This window comes from Anopheles ziemanni, chromosome X, assembly GCF_943734765.1.
Source record: "Anopheles ziemanni chromosome X, idAnoZiCoDA_A2_x.2, whole genome shotgun sequence".
Taxonomy (NCBI): domain Eukaryota; kingdom Metazoa; phylum Arthropoda; class Insecta; order Diptera; family Culicidae; genus Anopheles; species Anopheles ziemanni.
The window spans coordinates 2,963,666-2,982,061 of NC_080707.1; the positions used below are offsets into that span (position 1 = coordinate 2,963,666).

The 18,396-nt window shown below is 49.4% G+C and overlaps 1 protein-coding gene across 1 annotated transcript; it reads right to left on the bottom strand.

Moving 5' to 3' along the window:
* Positions 1-668: 668 nt before the first annotated feature.
* Positions 669-18,136, bottom strand: LOC131291324 (homeobox protein slou). Its single transcript, XM_058320522.1, has 5 exons — positions 16,787-18,136; positions 16,276-16,675; positions 2,286-2,442; positions 960-1,083; positions 669-887 (listed from the first exon to the last, which is right to left on the bottom strand). The coding sequence occupies exons 1-5, from the start codon at positions 18,134-18,136 to the stop codon at positions 669-671; spliced, it is 2,250 nt and encodes a 749-aa protein (XP_058176505.1).
* Between the last annotated feature and the right edge of the window lie 260 nt (positions 18,137-18,396).

The window sequence follows — 18,396 nt, forward strand, 5'->3', positions numbered from 1 at the left end:
ATTTTACAGATGAAATGTACAACGCACTTACTTTTTTAAAAGGGCTACTTTTTAATGCAAAAAGGAAGTAAAGAAAGAAACGAATATCGCTTACCCAAACGCGCCCGTTGGTTTGCAAACCTAACCTGTACAGCTCGCCCGACACTTCTCGCTGAAGGTTGTATTTCGATGTGGAAGTGGCCAAAGGGGGGCCCTTTCCCCCTTTCCTCCCCCCCCAAATGGTGGACGGAGGGGCCCTTACCTTACCCTACGCATCTACCTGCACTTATAGGCCGAAGTCGGTTCACTATGTGCTACGTCAAAGTGGGAAATCTTAACATTATCGATTTGTTTGCTCTTGTCTTGTGTCTGTTTCGGTTGACTTGTTCGTGTTTTTTTTTTTACTGTGTGTACTTGTGTGTGATGGTTTGGTTTGATTACGTGTAGGTTGTTACATGCTAAAAATTTTGATTTGGTTTTTTTTTCGCTCCCGCAAACGCTCTTAAATTGTTACTTTCTGCCCCTTCGTTTCCGTTTTCTTCTCCGTTGTTCCCTTTGGTTTTTGTTCTTTTGGATGCGACCGGCTGCCACTGCTGGAAGTCATCCCTGGCGTCCGGGATGGAAGATGGGGTGATGGGACACTCCTACTATTGCACAACCGGGATGGGGGGCCAGGCCAGGCCGCACGATTACGAGTGCGAGTGGCCAAGATGGTGGCCGCCGAGCGGGTGGAAGTACGGTCCGTAGGGCGGGTAGGGCATGGCGTGCGGGTACAGCAGGCTGCTGGCGTACGAGCCCGGTCCGAACGAGCCGCCACTGTTCGGCGGCGGCACCGTCGGGCTGTTGACGTCCATGCCCGGGTTCTGCTTTTTCCACTTCGTTCGCCGATTCTGGAACCAAATCTTGACCTAATCGAATGACAGAACAACGCAAGTCAGTCTCTGGTGGCATGGTGCTGCCGGCGGCAGGTTCCTGCTTACCTGAGTCTCGGTGAGGCTGAGGCTGAGCGCCAGATTGAGCCGCTCGCAGACCGACAGGTAGCGCGTGGTTTTGAACTTGTTCTCCAGCGAGACGAGCTGCTCGTAGGTGAATGCCGTCCGGGCGCTGGTTGGCGAAATGAAACAGAGCATAGAGAAACGGTGAAAGGGGACCCTCAAAAGTTTTCGAAACTAAAACAACAAGCGGTCGATGGCCCAAAAGCAGCCGAAGCTTCGCACGCACTCTGGGACCTTGTTTTGATATTGACACCCAAACTAAAGCTCTATAGCTTGTTTTCGATAACTTGTTTATCACTGTGACAAGAGCATCCGCACCACACTATTCGATATTTTGAGTTTTAAGTATTTTATAGACAAACTTCACAACTTGCTACTTCACTATAACAGTGTGCTTATTTGCTTGCTCCTGCATTTCAACATTCAACAGATTATTACTAATGGTTGTTGTTAGCTTTCTTCCTTTGGTTTTCTAATACTTCTTCTCAAACGGTAATGTTAACTGCGTAAACCACTTCTTTGTTTCATGTTTACGAATCTCAAGGTATCATTTGTTAACATGCCATTTTCGGTGATTTAAAAATGGCTGTAGTTTAATTTAGTATTGCGTACAAGCACACTCTATCGGTGGTGGTAGAAGAATGAGTGATTTATAAAACATTTTATAGTGAAAATAAAGTCACAGTTTACCAACGATAACCAACACAAACAAGCCGCCATTCGATTGCTTATGTTTTTTGTGTAGTTTGTGTTGTGTTGACGTTGAAGTTATTGCACTTCATGTGAATATATCAAATGTCTTTGTACAAATTGAAAACAAAAAAAGTCGTGACAGCTAGAAATTAAACTTTTGGAAATTGTGTTACATTTAACTGAAAGGTTTCTGATTTCTTGTTGTTCGTTACTTGAAAGAACAAGTTGTACCGTTTGACGCTGGCATGGAATTGATTTTTCTTAATTTCACAAAAAAATCATAAAAGTACTACAAGAAAGAGGACCTAAAACGACATCTCGTCGGTAGTGTAGGGTTAATTAATCAAGAAGAAAATAATCACGGTTATTGTTTCAATATAATCAAAATGTTTAAAAGTGTCAACAAACTAGAGATTGATATTACATGAAGAAACAATAAGATAAGCGCAATATAGACAGCGTTGGAAACGGAGGTTGTTACGTGTTGAGGAACACGAAAACCCAAATGGGTTTCCTTATTAATTGGTGGAAGCTGCCATCGACCGAACCGGAAAATTGGACTGACTGTTGACAGGCAAAGGATACGCGAGGGGGGAGGGAAAAAAAAGGGTAAATTACCGTCTCGGCTTGGAGCTGTTGCCCTGCGACTTGCCCTCGCCGCTCCGATTGTTCGAGCCGTCCTTTTTGGAGTCGGTTTCGCTCCCGTGGTCCTCCATGTCGCTGCCCATCGTGTCGTCGCCCATGTCGTCCTGGTCGATGTCGTTGACATCTTTCACTGCGTGGAGAAAAGGGAGAGAGAGGGTGCGAAAAAAAAAAATACAAACGTTACCATGATGGTGATGCGCAAATCAGTACACAGCTCATTAATTAATTTTATATGCCCACGCGTCCGCTCAGGCGTCATCTAAAACCAGGGGCGCAAAAAGCATAAACACCCCCTTAAGCAATGTGTGTGTGTGTGTGTGTTTCAACAACGCCGTCGATGGGTAATCGAGTAGGTAATTGTGACAAAAAGTCGCACATTTTCGCACCACCCGCGGGCAGGGCAGCATCCCCCCCCTTCGCCGTCGCGGGAGAGATTATAATTTATGGCAATTATTTTATGGCATTTTCTCCAGCGCGAGCTGCCGACAGGCCTGAACTCCCCGGCAGCATCGTCAGCTCATCATCATCATTTTCCCGTCAGCAAAGTTTTCGCTCGGCGTGTGAGGTGGAGAGAGGAGGGGAAGGAGAGGGGTGGAAACACAATTTATTATTTCAGCAAACATATCAATTTCCGGCCGAAAACACCAACATCCAGCTCCAGCTCGAGCACAACGATGTTTTGCTTCCGGGCCCCGGGTTTCCTATCATCATTTTCTTTCGCACCAGGCAGGCGGCTGGATACTCCCCCCCACCCTTTCGTTGGTGGAAAGCGGTGGCGTGAAAGTTTCGTGGAAAGCACGTGTTTGCTGCGCGCGTGACGTAATTAAAACGGCAAAGTGATGAACACCGACACTTCCGCCCGAAACCCGGGCAACAGCCGATCGCAAGTGGAACAAGACGTTTCCAATCAATGCCTACTTAATGTCCCTTCCCATGTGTGTGTGTGTGTCAGTGAGACCAAAAGGATATTGATATTTTCTGCGCCATTTTTATTTCCCTACACGGGTTTTAGGATTTCGAAAATAGATTTGGATGCCGATGTCGGTTCTGGAATCAATTTGCAAAACCCCAAATCAAACGAACGATCCAAACCCGAAGGTGTGTGTGTGTGAGAGAGAGAGAGAGAGTGAGAGGTAGGAGTGAGAAAAAAAGGAAATTTCCAAACGGTTGGATGCAGAAGTAATTAATTTAACGCCCTTCCCTCGAAGAAAAACCGAGCGAATCGGCGATGCGATATGTTATAGCAAGCATATACGTGCGTGTGTGGGTGTTTGTGCGACAATGCTTTAGGTCAGAGACAAGCAGCAAGGACATGCGAGGACGCGTCGTAAAACACTAATCACGGTGGTGGAAAAACCTCTTTGGAAAACCAGCGCCCGAAACGTACGGCCGTACGCAAAAGTAAACGCCACCGAACCGTTAAATCGGAAATCAATTTGCATAAAATCCCGCCCCTGCTTCTCCGCACGCTCCTCCGCTCCGCCGCTTGCGGTGTGCGAAGGTTCCGGAAAGGTTCGGAACCTTCTACGTCCCGTCGGGGACGACAGGCATGCACCCGAAAAGAGGAAATGGCTTGTGACAAAGTTAGATCCGGCGCTCGGAAGCAATCGGAAGGAAAACCAAATTAAAATGAAACCGAATAAAAACAATAAAACCCCATTTTTGTTCTTTTTCCAAGACATGCTTTATTTGTCACAAATATAAGCAAAAGTAGAAAATACAGTAGACTCCCAATTATCCAGCCCAATGTTTACCAGATAAAAAGAAGAAGTTCAAAAGATCAATAAATAACTAGAACACATAAGAAATAAATTATAACAGAACACAATAAAATAAATTATATATTTTAAAAATAAGACCGATTGTGAAACTAAAGTTGAAATAAGAAAGTAATGGTTTTAGCAAAATTAGGGTACTAACGGTGGATTTCTTGAAAGCACGAACATGCATACGAACATGATAATACTAGTAAAAGTGTCTTTCATGTTTTTAAATAACGTTTCCGTAAAGTAAAAAAGTGATTTAATGATAAAACTTTTACTGCACCATAATTATAAAAAAACGCAAACTTATTTAACGAAGATCCGGGCACCTCCTATAGGAATATTAACGAAAAACAACATTGATTGTGCTAATATAAGTTCACTAAGGTGGGTTGGAACGTTTTACAAATAGAAACAGGATAAGAATCACTAAATCGCACACGCAGAACAAATTGAACAAACACTCACTTGAAGCAACCAACATTTCATTCTACGTACGATTATGTTGGTCAGGATGTTAGCGACTCCACTCCGGTTATCGTTGCAAAACCTTCGCTAATTCACTTTTGACATCACGCGGGTGACAGATGGGTTTTGTTTGTTATGGATTGCTCATCAATATTGTGTCTCCCAACTAAAAGTAACCTTATGTTCGCTTGTTTACTAATCTCAATTGGTTTATTTTGTGATTTTTGTTTCGCCCAAGGGTGTGTTGTGGTAGAAATGTGTTGTTCAAGACCAAGTTCATGTAATTGAATAAACAAGAATTTTTTAAAATTAACATCGCACAATAAAAAGGAAAAAAAGGGCATTGGGAGGAAGATAAACTTCCCCAAGCACATCGGTTGAAAAACAGTAAAAAACGAAGTAGAACAACCGCACACAGAACGTCACGTTACGTAAAAAAAAACAGAGATGTCAAGCCGTGCGACCCGGTCCCTTATCACATTTGGCTTCTGTCACAGTTGGCGGGAAAAGCGATCAATTAGTGCACCACGCCGGCCGTTGTTGGTATGGGTTTTTGGTGTGGCGAATAATTTTCCGGGCTAATATGCGGTCCAATTAATTTTCGACGCGCGCCACTTGCAACATCGCCCGGGGCAACAGAGAGGGAGGGAGAGAGAGAGAGAGAGTCACTGTGTGACATTTTCCTTTCACGTTTGTTTCGTCGCCCGGATGTGTCGGGAAAAGCGCAACAACGGCCTGCTAAGGACCAATTATCGTGTGACTCAAGCAGTGCGAGCCACGGGAAATGTGGAAATGGTGGCGGATTAGGCTAACGACGCCGACGACGACGAGGAATAAAAGGAAGCGACCGAAAACGACCATTTCCGGGAAGATAAATGAAATGTCGGCTCATCGGCTTCACCAGGAGCACGGGGAAACGGAGGGAAAAACAAGAAAACATCATCATCATCATCATCAGCAGCTCCCAGCGGTCAGCTTCTTCAGATTTTCCGACATTTCCCCGAGCCCTTAAGAGCCAATTGATGGGCCAGGGGTTTTTCGCCGACGGATGCGTAGCACGTACGGACGGCGTTTAGTAACAATCCTAACCTCAATCAATTACCGGCAAAGGAAGGAAGCGGAGGAAATGAGGACAGAAGGATGGATGTACGTTTGCAGGTTTATTGGAATCGAATTGAATTAATTTTATTACCGCTCGACGGTACCGGCCTACAACGACGGCAAACCCCTCCGGAATGACCCCGACACCGAACTGGCGATTGGGGGAATTGATTTTCCCTCAGACTTTCCACCCTCCGCGCGCTACCTGTCACTCGCTTCAGCGGTCGCGTTCGCACAAACAAACACGCCAGGGACTCTCTCTCTATCTCCCGGAAGTCTCCTGCACTCTGCGGTGACACTTGTGTCGGTGTCGCTGACCGGTTCGGGCTCTTATTATCGTTGTCAACTGGTTCCCGGGTGGGTCCCCGGGAAAACCCCACTCTCGAGCTGGCCAAATTGAATGCCAGTTGCCATCAATTAGTTCAAGATTACCGGCAAAACCAGCGTGTCGTCGGGACGTGCGTGTTGCGCAATACGGACTGCTACTCCTATGGCAAGCGTGTTCCCCCTTAAGCCTTTCCACGCCCGGACCGTCCGGGTGTCTGTGTGCGGGAGGGTGTGTGTTTTTTTGTTTCCCCTACGTCCTTCCCTCCATCCCAATTCAATTGCCAAGGGGATTCGAACCGTTCGGGACGAGATTTCGGATCACCCGGCGCGAGGATGGCTGTTGTTGTTGGTACGCCATGTTGGCAAACCGATCCACGGGCCGCGAGCGGACCATCGAGCCGCCGTCTCGGTTGCGGGTGCGTTCGGTTTTTAATTGCATTTCAATTGAACGGTTTATCACACAGATTAATGCTCGATTGGTGGTCGGCCGACGGCAGCGTTTAATTGATACTTAGCGGGTACAAGGAAGCTGGAGGGGTGCCCACGGGCGGAGAGAGCGGAGGAGGGCAAAGGAGTCGACATGGCGTAGCTCGGAATCGGAAGCAAGTGTTTCCAAGTTGAGCGCTTGGAGTTCTGATTCAGCTGGAGAAGATCTTCAGCTAAGCAGTTCACGGCTGGAAGGGATGTACTCAACAGTAACCAACCTTACTTATAGGACTTTAACCCACACAAGCTCTTGTGGAGGTGTCAAAGGCGCCAGTGTAATGAACTTGTGTCGAAACACTCCTGAAGTAAGTTTAGTAAAGTTATTACTTATAGCCTGTAGTAATATCTGGACTATTTAGGACCGACTACTATCGTCAAAAGATGTCGTTTCATTATATCCCGACTTTGGTAGGAACTGGTTTCGATTCCAAATCCCAACATTCCACTGGTTTCTGTGGAACGTTTGCTATACAGTTCACAATTCTTTTTTAAATTCATTACTAACACAAGGATATTATGTGTTGTGCTTGGAGTATCTCCGACTCTAATTGTCGATGACATCGTTTTATTGTCGACGGCTGGCCTTTGATCCAAGAAGTTGTGAACTACTTCAGATGTGGAGTTCTCCATCGCATCTTTTGGTCTCAAGAACTGGGAGCTTTTACCAGCGCTCGCCAGGATCTAAAACACCTTCTCGAGGAAGGTCTCTGTAGGTGTCATCTTCTAATTCAAATATAAGTAGGAGTTACACCGTTCTATAACACATTCGACGACATACACTACTATTTCACTCACATTGAAAAACATCTTATCAAGAAATGAAACTTCTGAACATTGTCTATATGAAGGTATTGAGATTCCTATACCTAGGACGATGAATCCCAGTTTCGGAAAGATAAACTATCACCTCAACAGGAGATTGTATGTCACAGGTTCAATATGAATGGAACATAATACACAATTCACGTATGAATAAACTCGCAATATAGTTTTACTCTAAACTAAGTAAGGTTTTTGAAGTCCCTAACCCTATCATTGCAATTCACTAGGTAACGCACACTTGGTTGAAGGCTGAATTGCACTTTGCAGATCTCGACGGGTGGCAGAAATATGGATGAATGTCATCATTCGCCATTTTTTTTTTTAACTTCAAGTTCAAATAGTTTGTTATTCAGCGTGCAGTTTGAAATGTTAAAGGCTCTAGTTTGCTTCCATTTATTCGGGCTAATACAGCCTGAAACACTGGATGTCTTCAGGACACTCCCTGGCACGTACCAGGATTGCCGCGATACAGGCGCACTCACCGACGAGAAAGCCGTCGGCGGAAAAACGAAACCAAAACCGGAACCGACGCTGCGTTGGTGAGTGCAGCCCGATTTTCCGAACCGCCTGCGTCGGAGCTAATTGGCCGTGCAAGGCGTTTTCCCGCCGGTTTTTCGCTGACCGCTAATAAACTACCAGGTTTAATTGAACTACCGCACACCGGCGGTTTTTCCGGCGGCACACACAGATACCGGTTCCAAACACTCGCTGGCACTCCACACACAGGTACGCACGCTCCCTATCTCTCTCTTTCTTTCCAAGGCACGAATATACATACGTACACACACACAGGCACGCGGGTGACGAGGGAGCTACGCCTACGCCGGATGTGGCAGGATCCAAAATGTCCGCCGCGATTTCGTAGTTCTCTCGTGCAAATGGGGAGAAAGGAAGCACGTTCTGGGGGGTGTTGGTGGCGTCGGTATCCGTAGTTAGAAAGACCAATACTAATTATTCTCACTCTCCCCCCCCCCCCCCCCCGCGCTCCATCTCCCCATCCCTCGCGCAAAGTCAGGTAATTATAAAATTTCGATTAATTAGCGCACTCTACTAAACCCGTCATAAAATTACCAGCAGTTTGTGGCGTCGGCAATGGGGAGGAAAATTAAGCGTCCCGAATAGTAGCAGCGGTGGGGGAGGGTGTAGGGGAGGGGCGGTTAAGGGGGGGGGAGATTTATTATTATTGCCCGGAGTCCGGCGTGCGCGGAGGGGTTCGGGCAAATGCCATCGTTCGGTCGTGATTTTCCTACGCTTCGGACCGAAAAACTGCAGCCTCGAGATGACGCTGCTAATCATCACTGTGCTCGGAAAATGGTACACCGAGAGGGAGAGAGAGAAAGAGAGTGGGAACGAAATGGGAAATGGGCACTTGTGGGTGGAAAAGTGTGGATAAAGTTTTGCGCGCCCGCTTCAAATTTGTAATACCCATTTCCCGTTTGTGCACGGGCTTGCTTTTACAAAATGGTCGACGCCATTAGTGGCTGGGGAGGGGAGGGGTGGAGGGGCAGGGGGAAGGACGACAGAGAGCCGCCGAGCACAAGAGAAATAAATAGCACGCAAAATGGAAAATAGACCCCCCCAGCCCGTCCACGCGTACTTCCATGGGGTTTTCCGATTGGCAATTTTTCGCTGGCTTTTCGAGCCAGCATAATTTCCACCAGAATGCTGGACCGATTCGATTAACCGCTGGCGGAGGCAACCGTCTGCTCTGACGCAGCTGGCAAGCGGCTGTAGATAACCGCTAAGAAAGCGGCTTTGAATTTTATCGACATCCGTCACAGGCCCGCCTTTTTTCGTTTTGCTTCCGGAAAATTCTGGACAAAACCGAGCCGACGGCAGTTGATTTGGATGCTGTCGGGGCTATCGACCGACGGACTACAGCCTGACGCTGTTTGGGTTGGAATTCCGAAGGCGGAAAAGAGGTTAGGAAAATGTCGGCGTCCGTGTGTGTGCGTGTCCTAATCCTGGACGATTGATGCGAACGTAACCGGTCCTGTATGGATGTGAAAGGCAATGTTTGAGAGCCCACTTCAAGCAGGTCGGTATTCGGCGCTTATGAGACCTCCGAGACTTAGAAATTAGCGGGCAACTTTCGTCTACACAGAAGCAATCCACTTTCCGGAACGCTCCTCAAAGCGTCAGCGTTCGAAAGCCTCTCGCCTTGTTTACCTTGAAACCGTCGGGCTGGGGGAGGGCCCATAACTGTAAATAATTAACTCTAAGTGAGGCGCTCCAAACCGTCGTACCGGAAGCCTTTTGCCTAGGTTCCCCGAACGCACGACGATTGCATGATAAGAAATGCAGGACTTAATCTGGCAGCAGCTCCATCTGCATACGCAATCTGCCATTCTTTCCCGCAAATGGCGGTTTAGACCCTCCCAGACGGGGTCGGGGTCGATGCTGTGTTGTTGCCTGCCTGCCTGGGCTGCTAAATCCTTTAATTATGGTCACACTGCACCGTTCACCGGACGAGTCCGAACGGTAACCTAATCTCATCCGGGCCGGTTCAGCACAACGAGCTGGAGGAGAATGGCAATCGGTACAATATCATCAATTATGGAGAGAAAACCGATACAACCTCGCCTAGGTGCCTGATGCCTGATCCAGGGAAGGTTCCCGGCCGGCATCCTCCCTTAATGGTCTCTTCCGGAGGTCGTTCCAGCAGATCGACACCGGACCATCTGCACGCACAGCATGTAAATTAAGCTTAAATGCTTTGTTGAGTATTTTTCAAACACACTCGTACAAGGGGGACGTCGTAGCCATCGGGTACTGGAACACCATCCCTTCCCGGCGCTAGTCCGAAGGGCAGCCGTTTGAATATTTATTCGTAATCATTGGATAAATTGCGCATGTTTGATGGTAGGCTCGAAGAGGATGTATTCTGGATCACTTTCACAGAGATCCAGAGCAGAAGAACGCAGCGGAGACCGAGGTGAGGACGACGCGACCGTCATCGGCTTGCGGTGAACAGGACCGGGTTTTAGGCAAAGCACAGTATCCCTTATTAATTGATGCACCGATAGATCCAGGCAGGTCCTACTGCATTGCGACCGCCGGATCGAACAGTGTCCGGGAGTCTCGAAACTCTCGGAAAGGCTGCAAGTCAAGCTATTGATTTCCAGCTAGGGACACCGCTTGGATGCGACCTCTTTTTGTTTTGTGACACCGCAGAATGGTACTACCGACGGGTACTACTACTACTACTACGTCAAACGTTTGTCCTGTGTCAGCGTTGCGCTAGGTGCAATAAACTATCCACTATCTGACTAGAGTCAGCTCGGTAGTGTGTCTATTCAATTTTTGGACGAACCAAAATGGCAGCGAACGAAACAAAAGCCAGCCTGAGCTACGGCACGCTGGACACATTCATCCACGAGTGCTGGCGACTCTGCCCGTAGCAGCCCGTTCCAGCGGAGACAGTGTACGTGTGCGCACTATCGTAATCACGTCGTTTGCTGCCGACGTAGGCCGCCTGGTGGTAAATGATGAAATAATTAACGACAACGTGACAATGGTCCATTAAAGAACGCCGTATTCCCATCGGGAGATGCCACCTGCGGCTGGCGTGAGCGGCCGCGGTTTGTAGATTGGGGTTTGGGCTCCGATGTTGTCAACTCTTCCAACTCCGGGACCTGCCTGTCCGGGTGCGTGTTTCTGGCGTCGACAGAACAATAATCCCTGGCAAATCTCAGCCCGCCCCTCCCCACTGACTTGGGTTGCGGGTAGGTGCGGTGGATATCGCCACCACTTTTAACTACACTAATGCTCATAATCCCTGCCTCCCGCCTCTAAACCCCTTTCTCCAACCACTTCCAAGGGGTTCTTCGAAGGCCTCGAACACGGTAGAAAAATATAAATTAAAATTCCTATCCCGTAGGCCGGGGTTGTGCTCGAGTTCCAGGTCCCAGGGCCCCGGCTCAGTGTACCGGAAACTCGTTATCCTGCCACCGCGCGAAAATCACACCATCGGATCGCTTTGCGGGAGTACAACCGGGCACCACCACTCAGCCGTGTAATTAAATTAATGACACCGTGAACGTCACCGAGCGGGCTCCTCGGTTCTGGTCCGGGGGACGTGGGCCGGGTTTTGTGGCGCAACGTGCCGACGTGCTCTCGACCGTAACCCAGCAAATCCAGAGCGAACCCCTTTTTTCCGGTCGTTTGAACTTCCGCGGGTGCAATCCTTTCGCCCGGGGAAGGTGCCTCGACCTCGGGAAGAGGGCGGGGGGGCTGGGGATGCGTTGGTGGAAGGTGTTTGTGGGCTTCAAGTTGAGAGCCCCGATAAGTCAGTTTAAGCTGCCAACAAACGCCGGGGGAAAACGAGCCGAGCCTATAAAGTTTTGCCTTCCAAAGACGACGGGCGACCTCATGCAAACACGCACACGATAAACCCCCCCTCCCTCACAAAGCTAGCTCTCTCTCATTCACTCTATATCCCTCTTTTTTCCTCACCTACACCCACACACACATATGTGTACTAGTTCTCTCTGTTTCACCGCAGCGGGCTTCGGTCAAGGGCCACGTCATCACGAGAGATTTACGGATTGTCGAAATCCCGACACTGGCGCTTCGAGGCACACGGATCCCCATTTGCAACATGGTGGATTTGTGTGTGTGTCGCGTACTATTGGGGAGGTGTCAAGCCATCCTTGGTGGCGGTTGGGCCCGAAAACATGCGCAGATTTGGTGTATGTATGTGAACCACAATAATGTCACCAGTCAGCGCGCCCGGTACCACTCCTCCACAGGCGAGTCCAACGTTGTTTGGCGGCCATTGCGAAAACTCAAAAAATGAGAGGAAAAAACAATCAACAAGACAACATCATCCCACACGATAAGTAGTTCTAAGGGTACGAGTATCTCTGTGGGTTTCTCCCATCGCCATGTTTCATATCATATTGGACGCGAACTCGACTACGCTAAACCCGCAACTCCAGCCTTTAAAGTACGAGTTCAACCTCAAGGATAGCACCGAGAATACTTTCACAGTACTTTATCACACACGACGTACACTAATAAACACACTGGTAGAAGCTCCTCCTAAGGACTGTACGTAGGCTCATGGCTGAATCCTAACCTCAAAATGTCTGTCAAAACAAAACACTTTAAACTACTAAGCTAACCTTAACCTTAGTAACCTCCCAGTAAGTAATGACAAAACAGAGACGAGGGAGTAAGGGAAAATGGGATAGAAAGCTAGACGTTTTACTCCAATAAATGTCGTCCAATAACCTACGTGCGAGACGATCGTGCACAAAATGGTAGATGGCGTTAATTTCACCCGACATTGCCTGTATGTGTGTGGGAGTGTGTCTCCACGCAGGGGGAAAGAGGAAATGAGAAGGAAGGAGCGGGGAGGAATGGTGACTGGCTGGGTGGATATTTAATAGGGGACAATTATAATTAAAACCGGCACTAATTAGTCCACTAAATATTGATCAATATTTTATTTATAAATCGGTGCATTGGCCGGACACGAATCCGCGACTAGACTTTCGCTCGCCCACTCTGCTGTGGCTGTTATGGTCGCACCTGTGCACACACACACACACACACATACAAACACGCGCGCACATATGCACAATGGACGCAAGGACTCGCACTCGTTTCGATTTCAGCCATAACATCACTATTTCATCATCATCGCCACCTACAGCACGCGAGCTGCTGAAGCGAAACTGGAAAGACATTTCCCCGTCGGTACGGAGACCGCTGACATTTGATAGTATTTCACTACGCTCTCTCTCTCTCACTCTCCCCCTCTAAGTAACCACCCAGTTTTCATTGCGGGGTCGACTAACTGCGACGTTTCTACGTGGTCCTAACGACCTGCACGGTAATCATAATTGGCTATGATGCGCACTAATGGGTTTCCCGATGCACTCGGTCGGGCGGGATCTGGCGCGGAACTCGTCTCTCGAGCGCCTTCGGTCGCTCTTGCCGATCCTGTTTCTGTTGGAATAGGTTTCGAACCAACAGCCGGAGTGCCGTAGAACTGGCAAGACCATTTTTCAGAAGAGATTTCATGACCTTTACATCGTACATGAATGTCCATTTCATGAGCACTCTAGCGAAGATAATTTGTAAAGAATCTTCATTGGGTCAACGCCAGATTGTTAATGCAAAACAAGTTCTTGACATTTGTTTACTATACTATACTGAACAGCGAACTGGCGGTCGCTTTCTTAGTCAAGGTTTCCAACAATTCCTAGTCACACCACACTTCTAGTTGAAGTTCTTAAACGCTTATGTTATAGGCGATACACACTTCGAAGGCTAGTGTTGGTACCAGATCTACATGAGAGTTTTGAACTTCGATTTCAGATTTCATACTAATCTCCTTTAAATTTACTAAGTGTACTCACTTCCATTTGAAGTACCGGAGCATAGACTAAGGTTTAAGAACTGTCAGTGTCGTTAAACAAAACATTTCTTTTAAAGAAGAGCAATAGGATTAATTGAACAAAATGTGACATATAAATTTTACATTCCTTTTTTCACCTTCCCAAACAGCATTATTCGATGAGGTTAGCGTTATATCATCGCGTTACTATAGTAACGTGTACTCGGTGCGTTACTGTTGTTATCTGAACGTAGAATAAGTACAAATTATGCCGAGAAAAAAATGTAACGTCAAAATGAAAGCGATTCTGCCCTCGCGGCGTATCTTATGTTGCATGGATACAATTTTCCACAAAAAAACCGAGTTTTTTGTGCGTTACTTGCCAACGCCAGGTTGAAAACTGCGTACGTCCGTAAAGGCGGAGCTTAAGCCGTCTGTTTTCTTGCCTAAACGCTTGCAGTGTGTGACTTTTGCCCGTAAAAGTTCATTTGCAGCTAGGTTGGAATGCAGAATACACGACCGGATTCCGAGAGTTTAGCAAAAAACAAAAAAAAAGTATGGCGTTTTCCAAATGACCTACAATCCGCTGCAATATGATGGGGCGAGGAAAACCCCCCTACACAGTTGCGCCAGGAGATAGGGCCTTACGGAAGAAATTGTTTTCCGATTGCAAAACAAACAAACGGAAAAAAACCCTGTTAGTAAGCGTGGACGTGAACCGTTGCCATCGTTGACGTTGCAGCGGCGAATGCACAATCTGCACACTGCAGCGATAGCGGACCCGGACGGATATGCGAGAAAACAAAGGTTTCCGGGCCCGCGAAGCGCAACCAATAAGGCTTTTGGCAAATTGGAAATTGGCGATACCGATCCCGGGAAAGTGCTTTTTTTTGTTGCTGTTTGTCGAAGGAAGGGAAAACAATCCGACTCGGTACAGGCTAAGCCGGTGGTAAAAAGGGAAAGGGGTGGGGGTAGGAACGGTGGAGACATTTATTTTTTCTTCCTTCCAGAGTCGCCGCTTAATCGACCATCGCCGCAATCTCTCCGTGATGTCCTTCCGCAGGCGGCTCTGAATGCCAATCGATTGCAATTCCCCCGTTTGCGATTGGCGATGTCCGGAGAAAAAGTCATGCAGTCCCCGTCCCCCCACACCCTCCCTCCGCCGGATAGTTGACCACGGCACGGTTTCACTTCACCAAGCGGATGCAACGGCAGCGATAGCGCCCGAATGACGGCAAACAACGGTGCAGCGTTACTATTGGTTTAAGTGCGATCTACCTGGCGGTTTTAGCGGCCCGGAATAGGTTAACCAGCAGCACTCGTTGGGCCCAACGCAAAACGCAAAAGACAACTGCGCGCAACACCGTCTGCAAATATGTCCGAGCATCGGGTTTTCTGCATCGTGCAACAAACGATGCGTTATCTGGGCGGGTTTTTTGTAGACGTAGACACTTTTTCGGCCCCGGGAAAACTGCACCATCATGACCGATCCGTGCTGCAGTTGGCCAAAGATTTGACGCCTTTTGGGTTGTTGTTTGCCGTTTGTTTGTGCATGCAGGCTCCAGGTGTGGCGCATCCGCTGCAACTGACCGGCGGATCTATTTGTGGAAGTCGTGTAATGCGCGGCTCAGGAAATTGTCCCGTCTGCACCGTCCGATGGCCGGATGCCGATAGCGAGTGGGAAATCCCTTTTAGACCGCTGTTGCTAGTTTAAATGTCCTCGTTTTTTCTCCTTCTATCTCTCTTCCCTTCACGCACCTCTACAGGTCACAGAATTGCACAGAAGATAGCACAAGGTACACCAAAATCGGGGAAACAGGGGCTCGGAGAGGGTGGGAAACAATGGTAATCAGGCACAGACATCAGTGTACGTGATTGCTAGAGTTTAGGTCATCGATTAGCAGACCATCGGTTTACCAGATCCGCAAAGTAGCCGTGCTATAGGACCGGCTTACGGTTGTTTCGTCTGATTAGTTCTCCCATCTGATGACAGTATCTTGCGACTTCTTTTCTTTTTCTCCGTTTCACCTTGGAGTTACGGAGTTCAGAACGAAGGATTAGATCGACCTTTTCCCCAAGCAGAGGAGGATCTATTTGTTTTCAATTTGGCAAGCGCTACTTGCTGTCAAGTATGCGGATATGCCACGCTACATACTACTTCTCTGCTCTTAATACCTGCCTAAACAGTCAAAGATGGGACTATATGAGTTAATAGAAGCATTTGTTCTCTGATTCATCTTTAAGGCACGGAGTTTATGTTGGTGAAGAAAGAGGTACTGCTTAACGCAAAATTTTCAACACCTACAATACAGTGATTCGTGTGAGTCAAAGAGTTCTAGAAGACGTTTCACAAGGGGTATCACAGTGGGCAACTCAGGTGTTAAAAACTTCTTAGAGGACCATTCTGAATCACAGAAAAGGACTGTCAGCTATCTTGTAAGTAAGCAATAGTAGTATTTCACTGAAGAGTTCCTCTATTGTGATAGTATGGACAAGAGAGTCGTGTTCACTACTTGGTTACATCGCACTAACCATCGACAAACGTTGCTTGTACTGTGTGCACTATTGATGAGAATCAATGGTCTCTTAACAACACCTGCCGCTTGCCATATAAGAATGGTCCAAGTGGGGGAGGACCTCACTCACTCACCTGAGCGTGAATCGCTGTGATCGTCGTCCAGCTTGTCGTCCCGCTCCATCGCACCCTGGCCCCACAGCTTGCCATTGTTGTTGTTATTGCTGCTGCTGATGTTGTTGTTATTGACGGTGCAGCTGTTGTTGTTGTAGTTGGCCCCGGCAGTGTTGCCCAGCATGGCAGCTATCTTGCTGGCACCGTTCATCTTGGCGCCGAACAGAGCCGCCGACGCCGGCCCACCAACGCTCGCCGAGACGCCGCCGGTGTGTTTGCCGTTGAACTTGTTCGGGTCGAGAATGTTTTCGACCGAGAACGCCAGCCGCTTGGAGGCCGCCTCCTTGTCGGTGTCGCGCATCGTCAGCGGCTTCGAGTCGTTGCCGTTCTCCATCGAGCGCGTCAGATCCACCGGGCAGCCCTTGGAGAAAGTAGAGAGCGGAAGAGGGAGAGCGAGAGTGAGATGGCGGCTGATACGCGTGACGGAATAATCAGGGCAGTGGGTAACAGTGGTGGAGGAGTGGAAGCTTACCGAAATGGCATCCTGCGAGCACTCTTCGTTGCCGTCGACGATGAGCTCCTCGCTCGTGTCGCTGCGTGCGTAGTTGCTGGCGTGTTGGCCGCCGTCCTGCAGCTGTATCCTGAAGCCGATGTCGGACAGCTCCTTGGCGGCGGCGGCGGCTGCGAATGCGGCGCTGTTGTTGATCGCGGTGCGCGCTATCTTAAACCGCTCGATCTCGAGATCGGTCGGTGAGGCGCTGCCCGCGGGGTATTTGATAGCGAACGGGTGGGCGGCCGGAAGCAGTGTCCCGGGCGACTGTTGGTGCGGGTGAGGCGGCTCGTGTGGCTGCTGCGGAGGCTGTTGCTCTCTAGCCGCCTGCTGCTGCTGTTGCTGCTGTTGCTGTTGTAGGTGTTGAGGTTGCGATTGTGATGGGGTGGAGCCGGAGGCAACGGCGGCGGCAGCAGCAGCGGCAGCAGCCGCCGCAGCCGCCGCTGCAGCCGCCGCGACCGCGGCCTGATGGTGGCGTTGATGGTGGCTGTGTTGATGGGGATGCGCCGAGTGCGCGGGTGCTGAGGCGGACGCGGACGCGTGCGGGAAGCACGAGGACGGCTGCAGCGGCGCTATACCAGCCGCCACCGGCGTGTGGTGCGGCGGGTGGCCGGGATGCAGGGCGGCGGGATGGAGCGGGGGCAGTACGGAACCGGACGGTATCACAGAAACCACGGAGGCCGCCATGGGCGGATGGGCCGGGCCGGACGCGAAGTGGCCGCCGGCGGCCAGCACGAGCTGTTCAGCCGCCGACTGCGCCGCACTATGCTGATGCTGATGGTGGTGGTGATGGTGGTGATGGTGGAGCGGATGGTGACGCACCGACAGGGCATGACCGTCCGCTAGATGCTTCAGCCGCTCGATGGACAACTTGACCGATCGCTCTTGGGCCTGTTGCTGCTGTTGCTGCTGTTGCTGCTGTTGCTGCTGCTGTTGCTGCTGTTCAGCCGCCGACGACGCAAAGCTACTGTCGGTCGCCTGCTCTCCGAGCCCGTCCCCTTCCGGCTCGTGGTCGTGGTCGCCGTCGAGCGCCTCGCTGCTGCTGCTATCGCTGTTGCTGCTGGCACTGAGGTTGTTGGCGCGCAAATCCAAGAAGGTGCCGGGGCACTTGCTGCCGCCATTCCTCTCCTCGGCGAACCGCAGCAGCAGCCCTCCGTTAGTGCCACCGTCCACCGGCGGCTCGGGCTCCTGTGTGGCGCCTTTCAGCAGGCCCGTCTTGGGCGAAGCGGAACCGGCCGTCGTCTCGGTGGCGGCTGGCGGGGAACTGGGTTGCGACAGTGAAGGGCTTTCCGGGTGCCCGCAGTCAGACTTTGGCGATTGCATCATTACCATACTTCACACGCGGAATCACAACGACAGTCTCTTCGGTACACGCACACACACGCACACACACGCACACATACAGTGGCTTCAGGCACTGGCTTGCTCACTCTTGATTTGTTCGGGCGCCTAAACCGCTTCCCTTATATTGTGTTATACTGTGCTCAAAGAAGGTTTCAGTTTGTTTTTGTTTTTTTCTCACAACAAACATAAACACACACGCAAACACACTCATAGACACACACACGTAACGCGATGGTGATCGCGTAAAA